This window comes from Cottoperca gobio, chromosome 10, assembly GCF_900634415.1.
Source record: "Cottoperca gobio chromosome 10, fCotGob3.1, whole genome shotgun sequence".
NCBI classification, from domain to species: Eukaryota; Metazoa; Chordata; class Actinopteri; order Perciformes; family Bovichtidae; genus Cottoperca; species Cottoperca gobio.
Genome location: NC_041364.1, coordinates 9,478,040 through 9,503,477, shown reverse-complemented (window position 1 = coordinate 9,503,477; position 25,438 = coordinate 9,478,040). Strand labels below are relative to the sequence as shown.

Genomic DNA, 25,438 nt, shown 5'->3' with positions numbered 1-25,438 from the left:
TCAGGGGATGCCCGTCTGTCAACTTCATGATGGGGATGAATTATATCAACCACAACGCCCTAAATGAAATGTTACCCTACAAAAGGCTCAGTGGGAAGTGGGAAGTCATAATGCTGCACTCTTCACGACACGTGCTTTATTTGCCCCCACAGACAGGTAAAGGTTCATTATGTAAGAGAGACTATTTTGACTACAGACTTTAGAATATCATGTTGTGAGTGCAAGCATGACATATGTGTGTGTGTGTGTGTGTGTGTGTGTGTGTGTGTGTGTGTGTGTGTTCCTGCTTTACCTGACATAGAGGGAGCGTTTCTCACTGGTGCGCAGGGAGCCTGATCCTGAGCTCATGCTGCTGTTCATCATCTGCTCCCTCAGGTCGTGGATCTTGGACTCAAAGCGACTATATTCTGCATTGGAGGGAACAAACAAAACAAACTGTCAAAAACAAGTCCTCGAGCATTTACTATCTAGGCATTGGAGGATGTGAAGATTCCATGTTATGATTGTGATTCATGATATTATCCTGATAATCATCAAAATAAGCTTAAAACAAACTGGAATCACTTTACATTTAGTTAAGAAACACATATTTTAATTGCATCACAGAGAGCGAACATCCTTTTTAGTGAAACACCTTACATAAGGTAATCATAAATCATAAGATCCTCCTGCATAACAAACTGATATATAGCAGCACTGTGTAAGTCTGCTCTTTCTTACATGTTAATTCCAGTATTTTTACTTTTTCATTTTTTAAATCAGGCTCCATTTTCCACTGCCGTGAGCGAGTTACCCCGATAATAAAATTCACCACCCTCAACTATTTGGGAGTGTTTGTATTGCGATAAAATCCTGTCTTTTGTGCTACACCCAAGGTTAAGGTGGCATTGAACGTGTTGAATCGAGACCAAAAATGTGTTGGACCCTGCTCTCTGGTTTCACTGAGAAACAGTTGGAGACCTTGGCGCTGCAGTGAGCTGGATTGCATAGAGGAAAGGTTTGGCGAATCCTTAGGCTGATTAATGACCCCAGGAACAGATGGTTTATCACAGATCTGCCCTACACATCCAGTAATGTCTCATGTCAGGTAATTAATTACACAGATTAATTAAGTTCAACATGGGCTCTTTAGTGTGGTTAAAAAAAAAAAAAAAAGGGGGAAGGCCTCCAACAATTTCAAATGCACGACCATTTGTCATAGGTGTGTAAATCCAGTTGCTGCTCAGGAGCACGGGGGTGATGTATGAATCCACCTGGACCTCCTCATTAAGAATGCTCTCATTAGCCCGCTGTGCGCAGCGAGCTCTGTGCCCAGGCTGCTGGAACAAGCTAGGCCACCTCAGCACACAGCACACTGCTAGATAAACAGACCGGCAGATGCTGCTAGAAAAACAAGTAAGCTAGGTCGCTCTCACAAAGGAGCTATGGGGACCTCAAACAAGCTGCATCGTGAGCGACCAACATTGTCATATATCGAAATGTTTTCACAATTATATTCTTTACGCCGATGACAGAAGGAAAGTAATCGCAGTTAGAAGTATGTGGTAATGATGTTGCTTTATACGATAAATTAGAAACACATCATTAAATGGCAAGTGATAACGTACGCTGTTGCTCTAATGACACTACATATCTACGTCTTGATCGTAATTAGCCTGTAAGAAACAGTCCAAGAGAAGATCGACCACATTGATTCCAAATGTTTCTTTTACTGCTGTGCGTTCAGGGGTCGAATCCTACCTTACAGCTTAAGTATCCATGTCAACACTTCCTGTTACGTGAACAACAAGAGATCAAAGTCCAGATTCTGTCCAGCAAGCCTACAAGTAGTCTTGAAAAACAAACACCCATGTCTGAAAAAGGCGATTTAGCCGAAGTTAGTCCAGAATCCCGGAAAATTCTGGGGCAGGTGCAAAAACAAGCATCAGGTCGCTGAACTCTAACCCCCTGCCGAAACCTAAAGGGGATTCAAAGCAAACACGCATCCTGCCCCGGGCTCTGTGCCAGCTCTCCACCCTGGTCTCTGCTCAAAGGGTTAACAATACAACAGGGTGACGCTGCAAGGTGAGGAAACCAGACACCGCCTGACTGCCTGTAACCAAGAGCAACATCATAGCACTCCTCGAACAGGGACAGCACATGCAGGAAACAGCCATTCAGACTAGTCCACTTGGCTCTCAGGCACTGGAGACGGAGAGAATGGCAGCTTGGGAGAGGAGGGGTTTAGGGACAAGACAAAGAATAGCCAAGTAGAGAGAGCAGTCTTAATGCCCTGCCTCACCATAACACCAACCTGAAGGGCTGGCTCAGAGCCGTGCCGGTGAGAGAGCACTATGAGCAGCACAGGTGGAAGAGCTAAATGCTTTGCTTGTTCACGTTCCTAACATCCAAATGATTCATCAAAAATACTGTGGACATTCAAGAGGAGTAGGAGGAGCACTGAACTACAAGCAGCTTTAAGCCCCGTTGGGAGTTAGGGTGGGAATCATAAGCTAAACCATAAATTGCTGCCGCGCCTCGTTGTTAATGACGACATCAGCACACATCATCCATGTACAGTGCATCACAATATCTGTGGAACAAAGAAGGAAATAGATCTGCAGTGACTAATCGATAGCTTGCAAAATTAAACTCTTTTATTATTACAAAAACTATTAAACTAATAGCCAAGTATGTTGATAGTGTGTTCGAGTTAATGGTTAGTTGATGCCCCTGGTAGGAAATCACACTATAATGAATATCTGCATGATATGATATGTAAAAGGAAGTTAAGGATACTCCCAGCACATAAACAGAAAGCGTTGTGGTACTGGAGAATGAATATCACAACAGTGTCACAGGAGAAAGATACGTTACACCGACACCTAAGATCTGTAGCGACCGTTTCTTCCACCTCAAACATCGAGCACAGGGAGTAACAGTAATGGAAACAAGTCTCTCCGATATTTGCCTGGATTGTGAGGAAATCAGATAGAAACTAAACACAAATCAACCAACAGCAGCATTCAGTCCTCTAAGCACTCGCACGTAGAGATGGAAATTAAAGCAATTCCTTTAACCGATTGCGGGCTACATTAACGATCAGTGATTGATCCTTCATGGCGTCGGGTTTAAGGCGCTGACCATGAACCGCAATGTCCTCGCATTTGATCTGAGACCTTTAATGCAGGGACCATTGTTGCAGGTCATTCCTCATCTCTTACTCCTTCCATTTCCAGTCAGCTATCTAGTAAGAAATAAAACCTTCAAAAATACAAACTGCATGTTTTCACTTCAATGCGCTTCTATTTCTGCGGTAGGACCGAAGTGAATTGACTACTTGACTCAGAAACTTTGAGTCATTAATTAAAAATGACAAAAGAAAAAGGTAATGCCAGCAATCCAAATTGCTGCTTCCACTCTGCCTACCATTATTTAAAAGAAAATGGCAGAACTGAAAAAACAATATATAATTCTGCACAACTTTCCATTTGCATTGCATAAAACATGCAGGGCGCTCGAATCTTAACCTATTACTGTATCAGTGTTAGGGCTGTAATATACAGCAGCAAACACTCATATAAAGGTTAAATGATCTGATGACACTTACAGCAAGTGTTACTGCTTTTTACAAGAACATAATCATCTCTACCTGGTTAAGATTGAGTCATAATTGCAATGTCTATTAATACGTTTTCGACTAATCCAACTCTTCACATCCAACATAACTTATTCTTTAACATCACCTACCCACAAGCTCACCGTTGAAATGCTGGAGTCCACAATTATTAACGTTAAAACTCTTAAAGCACTTAATACACAAGAGTTAGGCTATATTTTTAGGAGTGACCCACAGGAAGAAATGACGGCTAATAGAAACTGGGACTATTCTGTATCTCTCACTCCCACTGCGCGTCCTCATTAGTCGTACAGCTTTTTTATTTTGGGGGACGGTCGCTTCCCTTTTGATCCAGTTATGCAACACAGCAGGCATGTACTTGTAATGTGAGAGTGTGTTATGTTCTCAGGGATAGTCGAGCCAGTGCAGATACACATCCCCTCCCCAATAACACACAGCAGGAGGAACATGCTTAACTATTTCTACAAACGTTTGTAATGCAGACTGGAGTGAGTCAATTATAAATAAAAGTGTGCCAAAACTTTAACCCAAAATCAAATCAACAGAGCACTGCTTTCACTTTCATGTTGTGCTACAGTCCTGCTAATTAACACATCTTTGATCAAAATAAGGTTCTTCTTCACCTGAATTCAGTGCCTTTTCCTTCCCCCCCCCCTGCTCTCTGCTGTACATTACTCTTCTACTCTGGACTGCAGCCACAACATTCGAGAAAGTGAATTTCTATGAGCGAAGCACGTATTTTAAATGTCAATATCGCAGTCGACGGTGTTCATTAGATTGTGGGAAGCCAAAATTGTGATCGCAATCAATATTCGATTTATTGTGCAGCCCTAGCTGAGGGGCCATTGAGTAACATTTCCTCCCCGACCATCCTCTCATTTCCTACATGCAAAGATTTTTTGTGTAATTACACTTCTTGATAGCGGGGAAAGGCAGCTTGTGGATACACACCCCTCACTTCCATTCCCCCCAGCTGAATGAGAGTTAAAGACTGCAGTATGCCACTCAGAGTCAGCGGGGGCCTCCTGCTGCAGCCTGTGTGCTCTTTTGGGACTTCTTGTAGTCATCAGTGCTGGCCTACCATTAGAGGTCTGTGGACGCCCGGGCCCCGGCCCCTGAGAATACTCTCCAGGCAGTTTGCCCTGCGTAAACCAGCAATCACCCTCCACTTCCTCCCCCTGACTGACTGTCCTTGTACATCTCACTGGGGGTTCCTCCTGCTCCGAACTCAAAAACGGACGACATGTCACACATCGCTTTAGGATGCCAGCAGAATTACTGGTGACAGATCTCAGGTCACCAATGGGGAAGCAGGAAGTCAATCATTTGCCAGAACTTGGCTCGTGTGTTTTGAGTAGTTAGGCATTGTACACAAACAGATAAGTGTCTTTCGCTGGGCTACAAAGGGGGCGCATAGCTGAAAGCATGATTTGGTATGGAAAACAAAGGTTCCCTTCAACTCACCACATCGTCATTCAAGATGCCGCCTGATTGGTCTGGCATGCGAGACAACGTGAACTCACATGGACAAGAATGAAGAATTATAATCAGTATTTTGTAGCATAAGGAAAACGTACACTGCCATTCTGTCAGTTTTAATCTCAGCCTGCGTCTTTCTTTAGATAAGCCCTGTGCCAATTCACCAATCCTGTTCCAGCTCAATCGCAATGACCTTGGAGCAGTTATAGGACATTTATGGCTTGGGTAAGTGAAAGGAATATGGAGTGAGAGCAAGCTACAACTTATGTCCCTTCACATTCCTATCATAGTCCAACCTGAGAACTCAGCCTAGATCTAAAGCTCACAATATCCTTTCCATTGTTGTTACAGCGTTACTGCAGCATGCTCAAGTTTACATGCAAAGAATTACAAGAACACTGAGAAGTAGCTGTATCGTACCGCCAATCTAGTACTATGACAAACAAGAATGTGCCACTGTGTGAAATAATCTTTTTAAAGTTAGAAAATAACACACTGGCATGCCCACACATGAATTCTGCTTTAGTCAGCATGAAAATGGACTTGTGGTCAGAGAGTCCAAAGTGTGGTGTGGCATGCAGATGTAATGTCAATGTGAAGAGGCAAGTTCAGAGGTGAGGTCACAGTTTAAAACCACCACCACCACCACCCCCGAGCTGACAAACACCTGCTTGAACACACCTCTGTGTCCCCACCTTAAAAGGTAGGGTTTCGGTTACGTAAAAACAGTAAAGCAACTGTCTGAAGTACCAGAATAAATCCTGCTGCTTGGAAATGGCAACATTAACTACAACTAGCCTCATGTAGAACATTTAATTGAGCAATAACAAAAAGCAAGTGATAAAAGCAAACAAATGCGGATTCCAGGTAATGGCAGAAGTTAACCATATAAGTGGTTGTATTAAGTACAGTAGGGGTGAGGCTATCACATGTCTCGCAAGGTAACTCATTCATTTCAAGGTTAATTAAAAAGACTTCTGCTTTTTAGTCTCAGACATAAAAGGAGCCCAACAATCACCTTTTATACTGTACTGACGACCGGGGTTAAACAGGTTACAGCTCGGAAGAGCAACACAGTTAGCAGTCAAAATAAACCTGTTACCTCACTCACTTTGTTCCCGTTTACTCTCCGCGTTGTTTCTCCCTCTTCTCACCTCAAACTCAATGAAACGGTGACTATTACCGTGCCGGCTTGTTCCTCCGGTCATTAGGGAGTTCATGCGGCTTGTGCTCTGCTGTTGTAGTCGCGCCCATCCCCCATCCGCACAGGCTGGTAGACAGATACAAGTTTCTCCGTGTTCCACCTTTTAGCTTAAACTTCCTCCTTCCTTTCTTTTTAAACTTCCCTCTGGTGTCGTAAGCTCGTACTTTCCGCTTAGTGTCCGCTTTCCATCGCTGTCCGGGTTTGTGTCCACATACTGGCAGGGCTGGGAGTTTGAACAGGGAAGGACAACAGCGGCTCGTTTGCCCGCCTCGCTGCTGGCGCTACGCTTCAGCCTGCTAACCCAAGTGCCGCCCCGCAACCTGAATACTTCCTACAAGCGAGGCTTTCAGGAGCGCTGCCCTCATTTGCAGCCAGAGCTGATCACGCTGCATCCACCCCCCCCCCCACCCACCCCCAAATCAGGTGGATCTGATGTTTGGTTTCAACGTTAAAGGCGTATTCGTGTGATTTTACTGCTGCACTTTCTTGAAGTTGAGGGGACTTTTGAGAGACATGTTAAAAAGTGGATTGAATCAAAGCAGCAGAAGCCGAGGTATGGAGACTTGTATTGCCTGGTATTAGACAATATGCTTCAAAAACACTGGATCCTACATTTCCCACAATGCAACTCGACAGTGCCTTTCCTTGGAAATTCACAGCCTTGTAAATTCCACAGGTACATTCCCATGTTACAATTATCTAGTCAAGCAACAGGAACACAAACTATATTTGATACAAAGTTATCGACTAATGTTTAAAAAATAAATATATTCTTTTTTTATTTTATGTCATAACTGAATTCCCTGGCACAATCCTTCCTTTTTTGTTCTTTACACGTTGTTATATGGTATTGTTAGAATTGTTGGAATTTAATAAAGATGGAATAAAGGCCCGTGTCTTTTTAAGGAATATTTAGGAAATGTGCTTATATGCTTTCTGGCAGAGAGTAAGAAGAGTGGATTGATATCACTCTATGGTAAATGAAGCTACTGTCAGCAGCCAGTTAGCTTAGCACCTGACTGGATACGGGGATACAGCTAGCCCAGCTCTGTCCCAAGGTAAAAAGATATGCCTACTAGCACCTCTAAATGTAACACTTGTTTGTTTAATTCATACAAAATGTGGTGTGTATAAACCAACATGTCGGGTTTTACAGGGGGTTATGTGTTCAAGACCCCTTTTGGCACAATATCATTAAGTATTCATGTGTGATATGAGACAGTATGGTCTCACCTTCAGGCCTGTACTGAGCTATGATGGTGACTGTCTGTCCAGCTCTCTTCAGTGCTGCAGCCGCCTGCTCATGTGTGGCATTCCTTAGGTTCACTCCATTCACCTGCAACAAACCAGACAAACAACACAAATATTTTAGCAAGAGAACACAGATTAGATCCTAAAAGTGTGCTGCTTGTTGTTTTATGAAGATCTGTAGAGGAAACAAGTCTTGCTGGATGGAGCAGAGCTTAGTAAACTTGATGGTTGAAATTTCAGCCTGTGGAGATACAATCTGCCCTCATCCTAACGGTAAATATGACCAGATTGAATAACCTTTGCAATCACACACAATCAATGTTGCAGTAAAAACATTTATTCACGCTTAGATTGAATAACTTGTTTCTCATAGAATGTGTCGCAATGTATTTTCAGACTACAAGCAGCATTTAAATAAAACATGCATATATTTATAGCATAACTGGGTTCTGAAAAGGTTAAGAGTTATGAAATACAAATCAAGGGATTAAAATATGTCATTTATTGGATACTTTATTGATTCACCAAAGTCTCTTGTCTGGCAGAGCGCAGCTAAGCTCCCTCGGAGTTGTTATGAATGTCTTGCTCAAGGACATTTCATCAGGGCAGATTGTTTGCTTGCTTTCTAAACATTAACACATTAATTCTAGCATCATTATATATATATATATATATTATTATTATATAACTGCCTCCAACTTGTTTCAGTTGTTGATGTGGGAAAACAAAGCTTGAGGTTGAGATACTGACCGAGAGAATCCGGTCGCCCCTCCTCAGCTCGCCGCTCAGGTCAGCCGGCCCTCCAGCCAGGATGAAGGAGACGAAGATTCCTTCTCCATCCTCCCCGCCAACGATGTTGAAGCCCAGGCCTGTGGAGCCCTTGTGCAGCAACACCTTCCTTGGCTCCCTGCCAAACAGAGGGACAGCGTCAGGGTGAAGGGCAGCACGGAGAGCATAGGAGAGAGAGAGAGAGAGAGAGAGAGAGAGAGACATGAACAAAACTGAAATAGAAACAGCTTAAACAGACGGGTACTCGGAGACTGTTTCAAGCAACAGCCATGTTCTATTGTGTGTGTGATCACAAAATGAGTGCTGCAAACCGTAGACCTGCAGATTCATTATACATCCTGTATATTTGAGTATGTGAGTTCTTCAAATAGAACATTTGAATGATTAATCTACAGGACCACTCACCAGTAAAAACAACGATTAACCATGATGTGTACTAATCGCATTGCTAATAAAGATAATGTGGCTTACACTGCAAACAGTTTCGCAATTGATACAATGAATGCACTAAAACAAGCAGCGACACTATGGATCCAAAATGCATATCATCCGCTGGCTGTATAGAACTTTCTGCTTTGCAGGTCAAGCTCATGGAAATGTACACACGTGTACACATTTAAACACCCACTCATACTAATGTACGCAGACACAATGAGCCACCTCCTGCTCGACAGACCCACTCTGCTTTAGCTTTAGCCACAATGACTCATACTCCAGCAGCCTGCCTCAGTTTTAAGATGGTAGAGAAGCCAAACCGCTGCCATGGTCCAGCAAAAGCCCTCTGAGGACACACTTCACGAGAGAGCAAACACACACACACACTCTAGGAAGCCCATCATTGGCCTTTCTCTCACACACACACACACTCACACTCACACACACACACACACACACACACACACATACATGTGTACCCGTACGTAGGTATACGCAAACACAGAGACGCACACTGTTTCCACTCTCAACAGAAAACACTGCATGGTTCCCATTAGTGGTCTTCTCTTGCAGAACTCAGCCTGCGGTCTGCAGGAACAATTCCTACTCAATCCCTAATGGCTGCGCTCTAACTTACTGTTAAGACCATTTTCCCATCGATGGCAGCCAAGGCAGCATTCCAGACTTTCAGAATCATACTCATGACTAACTGTAAAGATAGTTGATTACCCCACCAGTAGAAATTAAGAGCGTCGGAAAGTTGTGTCTACAGAGAGACTTCAGGAAGTGTAACCAGACTGTTAAAGAGTATTCATTTGATATCAACTCAACTTAGATGCAGATGGTATTTTTTTACGACCACTGAATAAGATCAATAGCAACATAGTGAGTCTGGGGTCTGCAGGTTTCCTTACAAGTAGTATTTCTACAAAGCAAAAGATTCAATCTGATTGTACTGACAGAGCTTAAAACATTCTTGCTTTCTTCTAAAGTCTTTTAGATCTTTTTTGTACCAGAGATGAAAAGCTAAAGAAAAAAAATAAATGACAAGTGGCAAATGCCTTTAAATATGCTAAAACAACTGACTTGACTTCAAACAAGTCACGCTTAAAATAACCTCGCTTCCCATCTCGAGCTTTTCATCCCATCTTGACGAGGCACACAGATCTCCATGGTTACCTTAGGATCCGGAAACGGTGCTTGCTTCTGAAAGAGTATTTCCTAACAGTGCGTTCGGGCAGGCTCCTCACCAGCGACATGGAAGATGAGATGTTGACTGTGAACATGGTGGCTATGGCACATGGCGCTTACTCCTCGACCCCTCTTCTGTCTGGCCCTCCACTGGGAGAGGGGCTGCGGTTTTAGAAGCTCCCGTGTTCGGCCTGGTGTTCCCTATCTTATCCTTGTGTGCTGTGATGGGAAGCAGCTCCTCTCTGGGCTGTCACAAACGCTCTCTCCCCATCATCACCAGCAAGGCTTTAACACTTAACCCTAACGCTGCCACGCAAATCATCTTTGTTCAATTGTACAAGAAGAAGCTCACTCACATCTGGAATAACCAGGGAGGCATTACATCAAGAGTATCAGGCCTCAGCAGATGTGTCGGACTGGAGGTTATCCAAGTTTGATCCCCTTTCACACCATGCTGTCCCCTATCACTGCTCTGATGCTGTTTTGGGTTCAGCCCCCTCCCCTCCAATACAGCACACCAGCATTCCAGCAGTCAGTCCTGGCCCTCTGGAGAATAGGCAGACATATTCCCAGAAGCCCCTTGCTAATTTGTCAGAGTGTAAACAAACGGAGGGAGCTCATGAACTGTTTTTCACGACTTTCTGGGCCTTTGATTTGACGCCCCGATATCCTGCGACCTGTCTGCACGTGCGCTGGAAGCTAGATTTCCTCACGGGAAAATAATGTGCAGACTGCTGTGGAATATTTGAACACATAAAGCGATGTCCTATTATCCTTACAGTCGGTGCAGTATGCATGTGTGTGCTTCTGCATGTACAGTTTGTCCATAGGATGTAAATCTCCGGGCCATTCTCATGCAAAATGGGAGCAAATTCCTACAGTTTTAAATGCAGGGATCGAGTCCTCCCTCGCTATCACAAGCCCTGCCTTCCCCCCCCCTTCCCCCCTTTGCCTTTTCATCCATGCCAGGAATGTAAACAGTTACTAAGCGGTAAAAACCCTTTCTCTCTGCACATCAATTTCTCCTGCTACTCTTTTCTCTAATTCACAACCTACCCCCCCCCCCCCGTCCCACCGCTATATTTCTCCCCTGTCTGCTTCAAGGTTTTTGCTGAGGCGGTCGCAGCTCAATCCTAAAGCTGTGAATGGAGATCTGGGCTGCGGGGTTCAGCGGGTCATGCTGCCCTGGACTCAGCCCAGTAATTGGCTCTGCTTGGCTGATTAATGGTGGACACTGCAGATGGACGCCATTTTCCACCGACAGACACTAACTCTCGCGGCATTTTATCTCTCCCTTTCCCTCTAATGGATCAAATCAGCTTATGTATAGAGGCCTATACTGATAAAATTAAAATGCTGCTTTGTCACAGTCTTCCTTTTCACTGCTGAAATTTCAACAGTACATTTTCTGCGGCTGCCTCTTCTTCATGGCCTGCTATTTTCTTCTCATTTGACAGGGAAACACGTATTCACTGCTAAGGTGATAAGACAGTTTAAGATACTTCATGCCTCTCACTGTGACTAAGAATAAAATAGGAGTGATGAATGATTAACACCTAAGACGAGCACTCAGCTGAATCTGCTGTAATTTATTTTTATTTCAAACTCCCATTTTTGCTTTTGCAGCTTTTAAAAGCGCTGAGCATTCCTCGTTATTGATGACTGAGTTCTTCTACATAGAGTTAAAGATTAGCTCACCTGCTGCTGCAGTCCAGAGGCTCATGTATATGCGTAAGCTGTGCCTGAACAAAGCAGCCATACTAGAAGCTTGGTTGTGTATATGCAGCCCTGAGGGGACCAACAGAGGGGAGCTGCTTGTTTAGTGACACTGTCACCACTGCACACAGGTATGTTTACACCAAACATGCATATTTAAACACAGAGGTTTTATCTCTTATCGAGGACAAGGATGTACAGTACTGACATATCTCCAGAAGAAGGGGGTAATATCAGATGGAGAGGGGGGAGGATGTGTCTGCGAAGACACCACTGAGGGGGATGTGCAGATGGGCAGAGGGCCGATACAAGCTCTGACTCATATCTCACAACCAGCCTGCTCCACTTCTGCGGAAGCCAGTGCTTACTACAGCATCCATCAAAAATAACCTCTCCCGGTTGGAGCCAATGAGGAAGCTGCTGGGACAGGAGGGAGGAGTCTGCTATTTGTCTGGACGCTCATCTGCTGTGATTGGGATCACGCCGGTTGTCGGCCATGATGTCCTCCGAGACACTCCTTTCTGATTATGCAGCGGAGATGACACACAAACCCACTAGGGACAAACAGGTGAACGCATGATCGCATGTAAGCTGTTCTCATTTTAATACAACAGGTATGTGTCCGTGTCATGTTGCACTTAAAGCTAGGGATGCACGGATACTGGTATCGGGCAAATACTGACTATAATATCTGGATCAGGTGACTAAATGTACACTATATACATGATATACTGGAATTTTAATTCCTATGTAAGTTTTGACCAATTTGTTGTGGCATTAAAAAGTTTTACACTTGAATTGTAATTCTTGTTGTTTTAAATAAAACATTTTACCAAGTTGCTGGTGTATGATTTATTATTTTAATAATAACACACTGGTATCGGATGGGTACTCGTTATCGACCGATACATGAAAAAGTCCAATTAGTGCATCTCTACTCAAAGCGTGTGTATCTGCGTGTGGGCTCGTGTGTGTCACATCACGAGCAAATGTCTCTGTGTACAGTATGTGTGTGTGATTGGTGCTGGCAGCATTGGTGATGAGAGGGGTAAGACCTGACTGCATGGCCTGGTTTTCCCAGTGTGCAGATGAATCATGACAAGTGCAGGACTGTCTGCTGCTACTGGTCCGCTGGCTCGCACCAGATCAGGCTTTCACCCCCCCCCCCCCCCCGTTACATTTATGGTAGCAGCAAGGCTCTGTGTTTATATTTACATACTTAGAGCAGCAGGCAAAACATTCCACTGTTGCTGAATATTTGTGTTGGGTGGTCCCGGACAGCCCTCCCATCCTGCTGTACTGCCCTTTGTTTTTAAACACAAGAACCAGACCTACGTTTCAGCCAAACAGCCACACCATAGTACTCTCTCTCTCTTTCACTCACACACACACACACACACACACACACACACACACACACACACACACACACACACACACACACACACTGGCAACAATACACTGGCATATATGGCACACAAAATAAGCTCCGTACAACACAAACGCATAACATAAAAGCAATGTTTCACACACAGAAACACCAGGGCATTCATCCATGAGGTGGGCGCAGGACGGGCAAGACTGTGGATTTAATGTAAAAAATAAGGGAAACAAATAAGTACAACTAAATCAACATTCACGAGGCCTTTTGCACATTTGGTAATGCCAAACACATTGCCATAAATATCATGTATATTATTGTCCTCAGCAGTAACCACCAGTGAAAGTAGCTTGGCCCGAGATGGAGGCTTAGTTTTGTCGATGCCTCCTGACAGATGGAATTGAGCAGCTTGTGGGAGCGTGAAGCCCTTTCGGCTGCACTCCCGTGGAGATGTGTTTGTGAAGAGCAGGTACGACTCCATTTTAAACTGCGATAAACAAGGCCCTATTGTTTTACATTCATAGAGATTAGTTGAAATTGATGGACAACTAAATGATGAGACATACAAACATAAAAAGCAGCAACATACTTAAAGTAACAGCATACAAAGCAGTAAAGACATGGGGCGAGGAAACATTTACATGCAAACACATAGAGACAGACAGCTAAAAGAGGTCCATTGCCATCTTTCTCCTCTCAGTCTATTTCTTCTGCTTGTTTAATTTGTGCACAAGCGAGGCATTAATCCCTCTCTGGCCCTACTCCTGTCTGATGCCAGATCCAGATAATAAGCTATACAGAGGAGGGTTAGCTAAGCAAGGCGTGATGGACAAGGTTAGTACCTGCCAGAGAAGGGGAGTGGACCTTGGCACAAGGGAGCAGAGGAAGGACAGAAGCCTCTGTAGAGGGCCTGGGGCACCTTGATGTCCCCAGGTTTGTGGATGACACTGTAAATAGGTTCAGCCCTGCTGTGGGGTACAGGAATCACAGTGAACGGGACAATTGTAGGACACAAATAAAGCACACATACCAACAGAGAAGCGACAAATGCACATACAAGTCATGTAGACAGCTTGTACAAGGACATTACAGGGCCACGTAACGGACACTCATCCAGTAACACATTCACTCCACAACACACAGACACGCATAAACGCCTGCATGCAGTCACGCGCACACACAGGGGGGAATACAGTCTCCTGCCCCGAGCTGTGGGTTAAGATGACTCAAGGCCTTGTGGGGCACTCCAATCAAGCCTCTATGAATGCTACTTCTGATCCAGTACTTGGATAGGAGGTCAAAGGTTAAATCACAGTCATAACAAGTACAAGAAGTGACAAGAGGCCTCTCTGCAAAGTATTTGGTCAGCACACAGCCACCACACACTGTCAAAGCTATAATAGAGTATGCCCCACCAGGGCCCTGATGAGCTGAAAATTGTAAACAAAGCATTGTTTTGCTTCAAACACTTCATAAGGACAATGGAAATTGCTGTTCGTACATGTATCGTTAAAAAGAAACCACGCCACCTTAAACAACACCTTTAAAACAACAACAAGGCAAAGAGAAACAACCCATGCAAAACTAAAAATAATATTAATAGTAATTTAGTGTTATGCAATTTAGCTCCACAGCGATGCTTCTTCACTCACAACTACAGCAGCAAAATGGCATTTAGTTGATATCCACAACCAATCCAACTGTATGCATTACGATCATTCCAATGTGCGCTCATAGAGCCTGTGTGAGTGTAATGTATGAGAGGAGAGCCATTCATGGAGCAACCGGTCTGTAACCTACCTTGTGAAGTCTTCCTCCCCGAGCATGTGGCGGGGAACTGGCGAGTACCTGGACGGGGTGACCTGGGGCGGAGGGTACACTGGCTTGGGCTCCATCGCCCCCATGTAGTTGTGGCTGACGTGGTTGTCTACCATAGCAGGGAAAGCTGGAGGGAGCGCCATGCCAGTAGGGAGAAAGAAAGAATGAATACAACTGAGGCACAACCGTAGCACTGCTCACAAATAAACTGTAAATGAGGCAACAGTTTAGCCAGGGGTTTTCAAAGTCTGAGACTGTGGGCCTCCCATCAGACTAAGCTTGGAAAAGGCTCCCCCTCACCCCTCCCTAAGTTTACTTGCTTAGTTTTACTGAATTCCTGGATGCCTATGGGATCATGTTTTTGTTATTTAATCCCATAGACAATCACGATTGAGCCAAGATAGACGATTGCTGTTTGACATAACATCAGACTACACCAAATACATTAAAAAGATGTCCGTCCGCCGGCATTTATTAGTGTCTGACTCTGGGAAAGTGGGAAACACAGTATAATTATGTGATCTTCTTTTGATAACTAATGTAAAACCTTTTTATTTTTCCACTTGCATTCACTGAGCCTCAACCAAAAAACAGGGACCCCCCCCCCCCCCCACCACCTCCCATCTGATTATTATTTTAAAGGGATAAAATAAAAAAACTGCACCTGAAATGTCAGTCCTAGTCCTCTAATGGTGCACAGGAACATTGAATGCCCACAACAATTGCAAGTGCAGCAAGTCAAAGGTCAAAGTCTGTCTGTAAGCTGTAGATGTTAAGACCAGACCGTTTGGGTAATAACTTTAACATTTTCTCTTCCAAATAAGTTTGCCCAATCTGTGGGTTTGTTTAAAAATGGTCTGTTCGTCTGACTGCTTGTGATCCTTAACCTTCTTTCTAACAATGTCTCCACAGATCTCCAGATCTTCACAATTAACTTGGTGAGAACAATGATTATTATAAGCAATAGGAATGGTGGCCAAAACTACAAAAATAGTACCCAGCTTGTACGAAACCCGAATGTTCCTTTAGAGAACCGAAAATGACATTTAAGAAATTTGCTTTTCATACATGAAAAATCATCTCTTGTATGTATGAACAGAGGTGTTTCAGAAATCTAGACTTGATGTTGTTTTAAATCTCCTTATCACCTTTTCTAAAGAGTTGAGTTTGTGCAAAAATACATATCAAAAGTATAAAAGACACTCTTTTCTACTGAGTTTACGTTCTCGATGGAAGCAGCTGAGCAAGACAACAACAAGGGTTTCAGATCCAGATCATCTGACCACGGGTTACACTGTCAGAGCAGGGTTATGTCTGCATTAAGGGTCCGCTTAAACCCTGCAAACATTTAGAACACACAAAAAAAAAGCCCTCTTAAATACTAAATCACTGTTCTGTGGAAATTTGAGAAGCTGCAGCTCAAGATCGTGGGCTCTTATGAGCAGGTGGGATGTGAGAAACTATCCACACTCAGTGGGAGGCAGAGAACTGCGCTTGTTGTTGCTGTGGGTAGGATCGTGTGTGTGTGTGTGTGTGTGTGTGTGTGTGTGTGTGTGTGTGTGTGTGCAAACATTCACTACATTCACTATGTGGGTGTCTGGGCAAAGCAGTTTTGGGGAGAGAACAGTGAGCCAACACTGAAATTCAACATCTCCGATAAAGATAAAAAAGATGATTCCCTGTGCAAAACGCTCTAACATTGACCTTGACTTAGAAATCACCCTTTACCTTACGTCAAACACTGTATATAAATAAACCTGTCCTAGTGTTGGAGACGGCTGCTTATGGATTACTGAATATAAAATGTTTTTTTCTGACTTGGACAGTGTGTGAACAGTGTTTGTATCATGACCAGGACGACTGGAACAACAAGAAGAGGTAGATACGTACTGCTGGAGTAGTCTGGAGGGGCGTACATGTCGTTGAGGTGCACGGGTCCCGGCTTGGCCACCTTGAGGTAAACCATGTCGGAGGTGTTCTTCAGCGCAGCCACTGCCTCCTCATGACGCACGTCCTGTAGCACGATGTTGTTCACCTGAATGTGAAGATTGTCGCAACAAAAAGAGAGGAGGGAAAGAAATCCCTGTATCAACACTTGAACACCTCGTGTCTTCGCCTCACTGTGACAACATCACGCATCACACCAGCCAACACAATAATGAATCATAGTTGAAGAGGTATTGTGAGATTTCAGTACATTTGAACAACAGTGTGAAAGGTTGGTGTGCCGCGCAGCGTTAACAGAGGTCAGAAGCAGTAGGTAGAGGTTCTAAAGATGCAGTTTCTCTTTTAAGATCTAATTCCCTGGAAATATACTGTCAGTCAAAAGTTTTGTCTCATAGTTTGAAAAAGTTATCTGATACAGCTGCAGAATTGAGTAAATAATAAGGAGCCATTATGTGTATAAATGTATCATATTCTGATTTCTGCTTTATTAAAAGCGCACTGCACTGGAAAGGTCAAGCCTAGACACAGAATGTTTAAAAAGATGAAGTACCGCTACCTAAATCAGGATGTAGGGTTTGCCAAATCAAGTGTAAGTAAAACTTTGACTAGTATTGTATTTCCACAGTGTGAAAAGATCAGTAAAGCAACATAATATTCATTTAATGAGCGCTCAGTGATGTAGCCTTAAACTAATATGCCTTACTCTAATGCCCAGCTGATTTTTATTGTCCCTCTTTATGGCCTAAATGATAGATTATCGATCATGCACATAATAATAAATGCTGATGTGTGTACCAGATAATGTAATGTACTTATGTCTCATAAACAGTCATCTACATAGCGCCAATATATGCCCAGCTGAAGCAATAAGTGTTTGTAATCAGCACTAACAACTATAGCTGAATTTATATTTAGCTCGGCGGTGAACTGCACGAGCATCTAAAATGAGTTGATTTTGATTTGAACTCTCAATATGTGAGTCAGAGGGAGGCTCGTACAGCTAGCAGGCGGTCTCCAGTCTGCAGTCGTCCATCTTTTTGGGCAGCTCCTCCTTCTATGATCTTGGTAATATAGATGCTGTTGTCTCCCGGGATATGTTGGTTGCCGATCCCTCCGGCGATGCTGAATCCGAGCCCTGGTTGAGTAATACACACAGTCACATAGTCAATACACGGACATAGCTTCACCTCTGATTTTACACATTTTTAGATATATTCCATGTCTGCGGCTGTCTCCTCTATTCTTAGTATACATTGCTTTAAAAGTGTAGTCTTTGTTTCTATATGTAACGCCCATTTATCTTGAAAACTTACGCTAACCACACACCTACATCTACAAATGTGTCTTTAATCAATCTAAAAACTGTGAAGTGGTCAGTCAGCATTATTGCAAGAAGCTTGCGTGACAATGAACATATTCATTCCAGCGTGTGGTAAGTGGGATGTGTCCCTGACCTTTGGGCCCTTTCAGCAGGTTGACCTCCAGAATCGTCTCGGGTGGTGCCTGCCTCCGCCGGACCAGCAGCCGCACTACTGGCCCCGCCTCCTTCAGGGCTTCCACCGCCCGACTGTGAACCACCTCAGACACGTCCACGTCGTTCACACGCAGCACGCAGTCATTTACCCTGTGGAGGGAGACGTTTTAATATAAATCACACACGCAACCCTATCAGTCCACAGATAACAGCACTGCACAAAGACAGGGAGCGAGCCTAGTATGGCCAATGTAATCAAAAACCTCCAAAGCACATAAAAAAGCACTCTATATCATCATTTTTGCATGTTTCAGGATTTGGTTTTCGAGTGAATCATAACTTTGACGAGACACACAGAGCCTGGGGGCAGAGGGCTCTAGAAACTCCGCCTCCCCCACAGCACTGCCAGGCGGGACACGGTGCTGGTGAGTAGGGACAGAGGGTAAAGAGAAGCTCGAAAAGAAAAGAGGGGAAAGAGAAAGCGAGGTGAGGAGGAGGGAAGGAGGGTGACACGGTGAGGAGGGGAACTTACCCAAGCCTTCCATCCATAGCAGCTGCTCCTCCAGGGATAATCTTGGTGATGAAGATCCCCGGATCATCAGGAATGTGGGGATTGTCTATTCCTCCAGCAATGCTGAAGCCCAGGCCAGAGTTCCCCTGCACACAGGTTATGATTGGCATTTTCAGTATGGTACCATAAACATCGAACACACACATACACTTAGATGTAAATGATGGACCCAATGTGGGCTCAGGGTCAATGCAATGTGGCTCTTAAGTGTATTGGTATCTCAGAGGAACACGTGATGGATGCAAACTGCCCCGAGGATTTCACCGGGCATTTCTGATGTCCATTTTAGTGGACACGTGTGTGTGTGTGTGTGTGTGTGTGTGTGTGTGTGTGTGTGTCCTTGCATGTGACAAATGATAATGCCATGTATTTCATTAGAAGAGGACACTTCATTCAAAATGTCATGCTTATTCCGTCAACCCACAGAGAGATGATATAAAGTGATAGAAATGCCCAGTGTCCGCAGAAAAGTGGATTTATGATCTAAAGTAAAGATGAGCTGAGAAGCGTCATTTCTATTGCATGATACAGAGCCTCTCGCTCTCTGCAGGAGACAGACACAACCACCTCCCGTCTTTCCTGACCCTGAAATGACAGAGGACCCATTTGGATCCAGTGGGTCCGCGCGCACTGCTGCATCTGACAGCCGTGGCCACAGAGACAGGCAGCAAACAAGACAGCTGAGAAAAGACTTCACTTTATTATTTTCTATAATTAATGAGCAACGGTCGCAACAAATTAGGACAGAGGGTGGATGAGGCCTCCCAGTGTGCTGCTCTGGAGACGAGAGGAGTACACTGGGCCTTTCCACCAAATGTTACACACCCACAGACCTTTTAAAGTACGACATCGCATAGCTTATTTAAGCTCTCTGCATGCAGGAATGCCACTTAGAGAGGAAGGGGCAGAGAGATAGTGTGCATCTATCGTGGGAATCGGAGGGGCATCTATACGTGGGTTGAATAATGAGAGTAGAAACATATAGCTCTGCCACTACAAGCTGAACCGCCGCTGACAAGGGCAGTGGTGTCTGCTGAACAATTGAACAGGAGAGCACTTTACTTTTCTGGCGTCTGCTTATGACATGTGCATCAGGATTATGTAAAAAGCTATGCCTCACTGGCGTTATTCTGCGCTCATACTCACATGAGACATCCTTACTGCAGTGATGTAACAGCTACAACTTCACTAACACACAGTATCACATATGATTCTCATACATGTACAGTAATTAAGATTTGTATTTGGTTTTCATGTATTTTAAACTCAATGAGTGAAGACTGAGCTACTTACTGCCACCTAGTGGAGAGAGATATATCCATCATGCAGAAAATACATTAAAGAGGAATGTGTAAATTGTGGAAAGAAATGTAACAAGTAATGCTCACCCTCTCTAGAATGATCTCTTCATATTTGTACATCCCATCACTGCCATTTACCTGTCAAAATAAAAAGCATAATGGTTAGTTACATCACTGAGCCCGAATTATGTCATTTTCTAAAAATACACTAAGAAAAAAAAGAGAAGCATGCAAATGTTTCAGCTAAATCCTTTACCATATAATACTGGAATCCGTGGAGAATAGGCTTGTTAACAAGATATACAGAAAATACATTCACCAGATTGTTTAACTTACTAAAAATACCACCGTGAATTTTCTGCACATGTAGTGTGACGCTAAATGTGCAACTGCAGAATGCACATCCACCACAAACAGGCGGGGTCAATAGGATAATAGATATCAGTCCACATGGCAAACAGCATGTTGCTACCAAGAGGAGGCCTTTTTACACACACGCACACGCACACACACGCACACACACACACACACACACACACACACACACACACACACACACACACACACACACACACACTGTACAGAGAGCGAGAGAGAGAACAGATACTTACATAAGGGCCTGCATCTAGTGAGTCTGCGTTGACAATGATGGGGGGAGGGTTGGCCTGTGAATATGAAGAGATACACATTATCTCAGTGTGTGAGGCTGGCAGCACACAGACGTAATGCGGTACACACACTATCACTTGGGAACAAAGTGAACGGATGCCATGGGAACAGTCGGTGAATCTCCTTGGGGAGGAGACTGCATGCGTGTGTGTGTGTGTGTGTGTGTGTGTGTGTGTGCGTGTGTGTGTGTGTGTGTGTGTGTGTGTGTGTGTGTGTGTGGATGCTGGAAAGGTGTGAGGACCGCAAATGAGGACTGGGGCAGAGAGACCGCTGCTTATTAACCGCCACAGCCGGACGTCCTGCGGTCACCTCATAAAAGAAACCAGCTTGTGGTTCCAGCCGGTGGGACAATACGTTTATCCCACATCTTTTCACTTTCATTTCACACACAGAAATAACACCACGTAGTATCGCATACAAAATGCATGATTTCATGGTTCGGTAAGCATTCAGTTAGCATGACAGGCTACATGTAAGACTGTAATAATACTAGAGGGACGAAAGGGACGTCTACATTCCTCTATAATTTAGCGGGTTAGGGTTATTTCATATGAGTGAAGCTGAAACAGTTTTGATAATCCATTAAGGTTGCAGCCCGAGATATGTGTGTAATATCTGTTTAATGTGGAATTACAGTAATGTGTGATTCTGGAAAAGGCTCATTAGGGTCATTACACTTATTGGCAACAGATTTGATAATCAATTTATCATTGAAGTCATTTCTCAAGGAGAAGGACCGTGTTTTCAGCTTCTCAAAATGTGAGCATTTGTTGCTTTTCTTTGCTTTATATCCTTGCAAATTAAATATGTTTGCGTTTTGAACTGTTAGTCTAAAAACAAGCCATCTAAAGATACAGTATCCTATTTGGTTCTGGGAAATTGTGTTGAATTGTGTTTTCTTAAAAGAATTATCGATAACTAAATCACCAAATCCATTCATAATGAAGTTTGCTAAGGATTCAGAATTTCTAGGATAAAATGTTGCGGTCTTTCTTCCGCCATTTAAGATATAATTAATGCGGATTTCAGCTGAATGTTTTCCCGACCCTGATGCTATTTTTAATGCCCCCCCCCCCCCCCCCCCCTCCGTGGCGTGAAAAACTATTTAAAGAAAACACTGAATACTTTTAATTGGGTACATGGAAAGAGTCAAATGTAAAACGCAGATGACCTATTGGCATTATTGATGCGTAGTAACTTTATCAGCCTTTAAAATCCATTTGGACCCAACTACAAGTTGCTTCATATTAAGTTTCACAGTTCAATTAACTCTCCAGCTCAGCTCTATTGTGCCACCTGGTGTTTCTTTTTCCATTTGAGGCATGCAGAGCGACCGAAGAAGCTGAGAAGCTGCCAGAGTGAAGGAGCAGGCCCTGGTTCGAGTTCAGCACACTGGCTGTCTACTCTCTATTGATTTGATTGAGCTGTGTTGGTGAGGGGATGCTGACGGTGCTGCTGGGGGACATTACACTTCCTCAGGTCCGACACTGAGAAGAAAATCGCTAGCTGCCTCTTACCCGTACTTCCCCCCAGCCTCACCCTCTCTGCTCTTAATATATGCAGATACTACATGTGTCCACGCAGCTGATTGTCATCCTCCTCTTGATTCATCACATACTACATGACACTTATTATTTGTGCTATTGGGCCATTTGCTTGTATATTGTTGAACTGTCTGCAGTGATACTGTAGCGCTTATTTCACAGTATGGTATTAAATGGATTTGTGTCCTGCTCTTCATCTGTGTACATCTAATATTGTTAACATCTAACCCTAAAATCTAACATTCAATATTATTTGGGATTTGGTTATGGTAATATCACTATATATATTAAATTTTTAAAAGCTGCTTTACAGCTTATTGATTACATTTGAGTGTGTTCTAGCTTAATAAAATAAAGATAGAATTATTGCTCTTGATACTTTCATTATATTCACATTACAAATGACTTTGAAAGTGTTGCATAAGATCCAGTGAGCCCCACAAGTTTGTCAATATGTGCTCCATACGAACAGGTTATTTAAATTATAGATGTAAAATGTGTAAAGGCCATTTCACACTAACACTACATATACTGTATAGTGAGCACTACAGACACGATCCTCTATTATGGTATTTATCATTTTACACTGCGATACTGATATATATCAAAACATTATGGTGTAATAAATCCAGAGATATTAAAGGAAGAGCTTCCACTGTATTAACAGTAATCGTAAAAATATCTTAATGTTAACAATCGGCTCACAGTATGTACAGCATATCATCACATGACCCGACCCCAACGATCATATTGCCAGCCTCTACGTTCAACCCTATAAATATGTACAGGATTAAAAACATCTGAGATTATACTACTTGAGCAGTCATGTTGCACGAGGCTGCAACACAACACAGAAGCTTGAAACACATTCCTAATAAAAGATCTGCTCCCTTGATCAAAATCATTCGTCACCTCACAAGCTGTGTACAGGTGTCAATTCATTTCTCCTATTCTTCACACTTCCCATTGAGCGAGTTCCCTGGCAAAGAAGGTTTCTCTCCAGATAAACAGGAGCTGCAGATTTGACCTGCTCCACTCCGTGGTGATGTGCTATGACTCTGGACAGCTGTGGCTGCAACCCTCCCCTCCCTCCCTTCCTCCCTTCCTCCCAGTCAGCACAATCAGCCCTCCGTTGTAATCTGCATAAGGACTAACAGATGCTCGCGTCTGTGTGCTTGTGTTTGCACATTTCTCATGAATGCTTTGCGCTTCCACCCCCCCGCCCTCCTTCATCTTAGACCCCACCTCATTACACATGCCCTAAATAAAAAATAAAAAGTAAAACCATCTGTATGATGAGTCCACAGCAGCCATTTTAGTGCCAATCTATTGTGAATAAAACCAAAGCACATACAGCGAGAAGTGATGAAACACAGCCTGAGGGCAACACAAGGGAATACATTAGCTACTATTGTCCCTTAGTGACTGACAGACTAAGCTACTGAATCCACTACTGAGACCACATGTGACAAAACGCACCTGTTACAGTATAATGCCTGCAGTGCTTAACATTAGTATCATAGTGGACCAATGCGGCCCAATGGGATCACTGAACCTACAAGTCCATCTGAAAGACAATAAACCCATCAGTCGTAGAAAACAGCAGTATTATCCTGGCCTGGGATTGCTGCGTAATCCCTCTATCTGAATCTCGCATAACAAGCAAACAGAAAGGAATAATGGAAGATAATCTCAACATGAGTAATCTCAACATGAGTTTGTTTAACATTTAGTAATTTACTCAGGTAACTCGGATTAGGCTGGATTACCCCTCCCTCCTTGGGATTGTTGGTATCCTGCTTTTAACTTGACGCTAACCTGCAGCGCAGAGGAGTGAGACGGCTCATTAAAGATTTGACCACCACGGGCGTTTATGATGTACAGGTAGGATCCGTCTGTGCTAGAACATGCCTTCAGAGGACGGGCAGGGGACAAACGCTCACTTAAATTTCCGTATTTCGGTTGAAGATCACAGATGTGAAGAAAAAAGAAGCCTCATATGGATTGATGTCAACCCATGAGGGGATGGGAATGTCTGTCAGTGTGTTGCAGGTGAATGTGGGTCAGAGAACTTCAAAAATTCAATAGGTGAGGCAGGTAGAAAGATGTGGTACAGCATGAGAGCTGTAGGCTTGAGCCTGGAGACTCGAGTCAGAATTACATTTCAAAAGTGAAGACTTGACATGGGGAAAATCCTGGGAAAACTAAAGATAAATAAGACAACGACATGGCCAAACAGCGGGAACTTGTGATCATCATACCTCTGCATTGAAAGGAAAAGGTCTCTCTCTGCTGAGTAAAAACACTATCATCAGATTTAAACGGAAAATGTTGAAATGATCAGAAATCAGAGACCTGAAAGACTTGATATGTGCCTATAAAGACGTGCCACTTGACTCATTTACACATGGTATTAACGTGTGATCTGTCTCTAGACTTATTATCCGGATAATGACTTCCAAGCATTGTTGATCTCGATTCTGCCTGCTTGTGATTGGATATCAATATGCAAATTAGTTAAGCAAGGCTTGTGGATGTACAGGTCAAAGACAGTAATGCTATAGACATCACTTTTTGAGAGGGAAGACTTGCTAGCTGTTGCTAATTCTCGTAGCTTTTGCCAGCTGTGCCTAAAGCAGGAAGAGGAGGAGTAAGGTGACCTTTCATTCGGCTGGATGGATCTTTTCTTAAGTATTGTGGTCATGGATGTGTTTACACCTGGCTGAGATCCGAGCACAACGCAAGTCAGCAAATCCGATCCCACAATGCGTTCTGCGAGCATTTACACCTTGCCTTAACAAGTTTGTCCTTATCCAGTTAAAGACCGCATGTTGATGCCATGTGTGAATGGGGTCGTCTTGAGGGTTGCCCTAAAACATTTAAAAGCAGCTCTGTTTATTACCTGTGGGACTGACAGATATGATCCTTACATTTTCTTTAAATTCAATCACTAACGGCTGTTTTCACAAGCAGTTGTTGTTATTTACTTCTGCCCACCTGCAATGCAGCGTTCAGGGTTACAGTGGCTTTGTCACTATATGAACACTCG

The 25,438-nt window shown here is 43.5% G+C and overlaps 1 protein-coding gene and 1 long non-coding RNA gene across 10 annotated transcripts in view; one reads left to right on the top strand and one right to left on the bottom strand.

Moving 5' to 3' along the window:
- dlg3 (discs, large homolog 3 (Drosophila)) overlaps positions 1–25,438 on the bottom strand; it is a 77,102-nt gene that overhangs the window by 9,538 nt on the left and 42,126 nt on the right. For 5 of the 9 annotated variants that reach the window (XM_029440912.1, XM_029440909.1, XM_029440914.1 and 2 more), the window contains 10 exons: positions 20,788–20,841; positions 20,264–20,314; positions 18,837–18,961; positions 18,285–18,454; positions 17,829–17,965; positions 16,774–16,918; positions 14,866–15,028; positions 8,304–8,460; positions 7,536–7,638; positions 293–407 (listed from right to left, as the gene is read on the bottom strand). In XM_029440912.1, the coding sequence (XP_029296772.1) occupies positions 293–407; positions 7,536–7,638; positions 8,304–8,460; positions 14,866–15,028; positions 16,774–16,918; positions 17,829–17,965; positions 18,285–18,454; positions 18,837–18,961; positions 20,264–20,314; positions 20,788–20,841 (1,220 nt within the window). Of the gene's footprint in view, positions 1–292; positions 408–6,200; positions 6,664–7,535; positions 7,639–8,303; positions 8,461–14,865; positions 15,029–16,773; positions 16,919–17,828; positions 17,966–18,284; positions 18,455–18,836; positions 18,962–20,263; positions 20,315–20,787; positions 20,842–25,438 lie in introns of those variants that run through there. The other 4 variants (XM_029440911.1, XM_029440913.1, XM_029440916.1 and 1 more) reach the window with 3 other exon arrangements.
- LOC115014220 (uncharacterized) lies at positions 7,316–8,375 on the top strand. Its single transcript, XR_003832875.1, has 3 exons — positions 7,316–7,360; positions 7,727–7,826; positions 8,262–8,375. It is a non-coding gene; the product is annotated as an uncharacterized LOC115014220 (long non-coding RNA).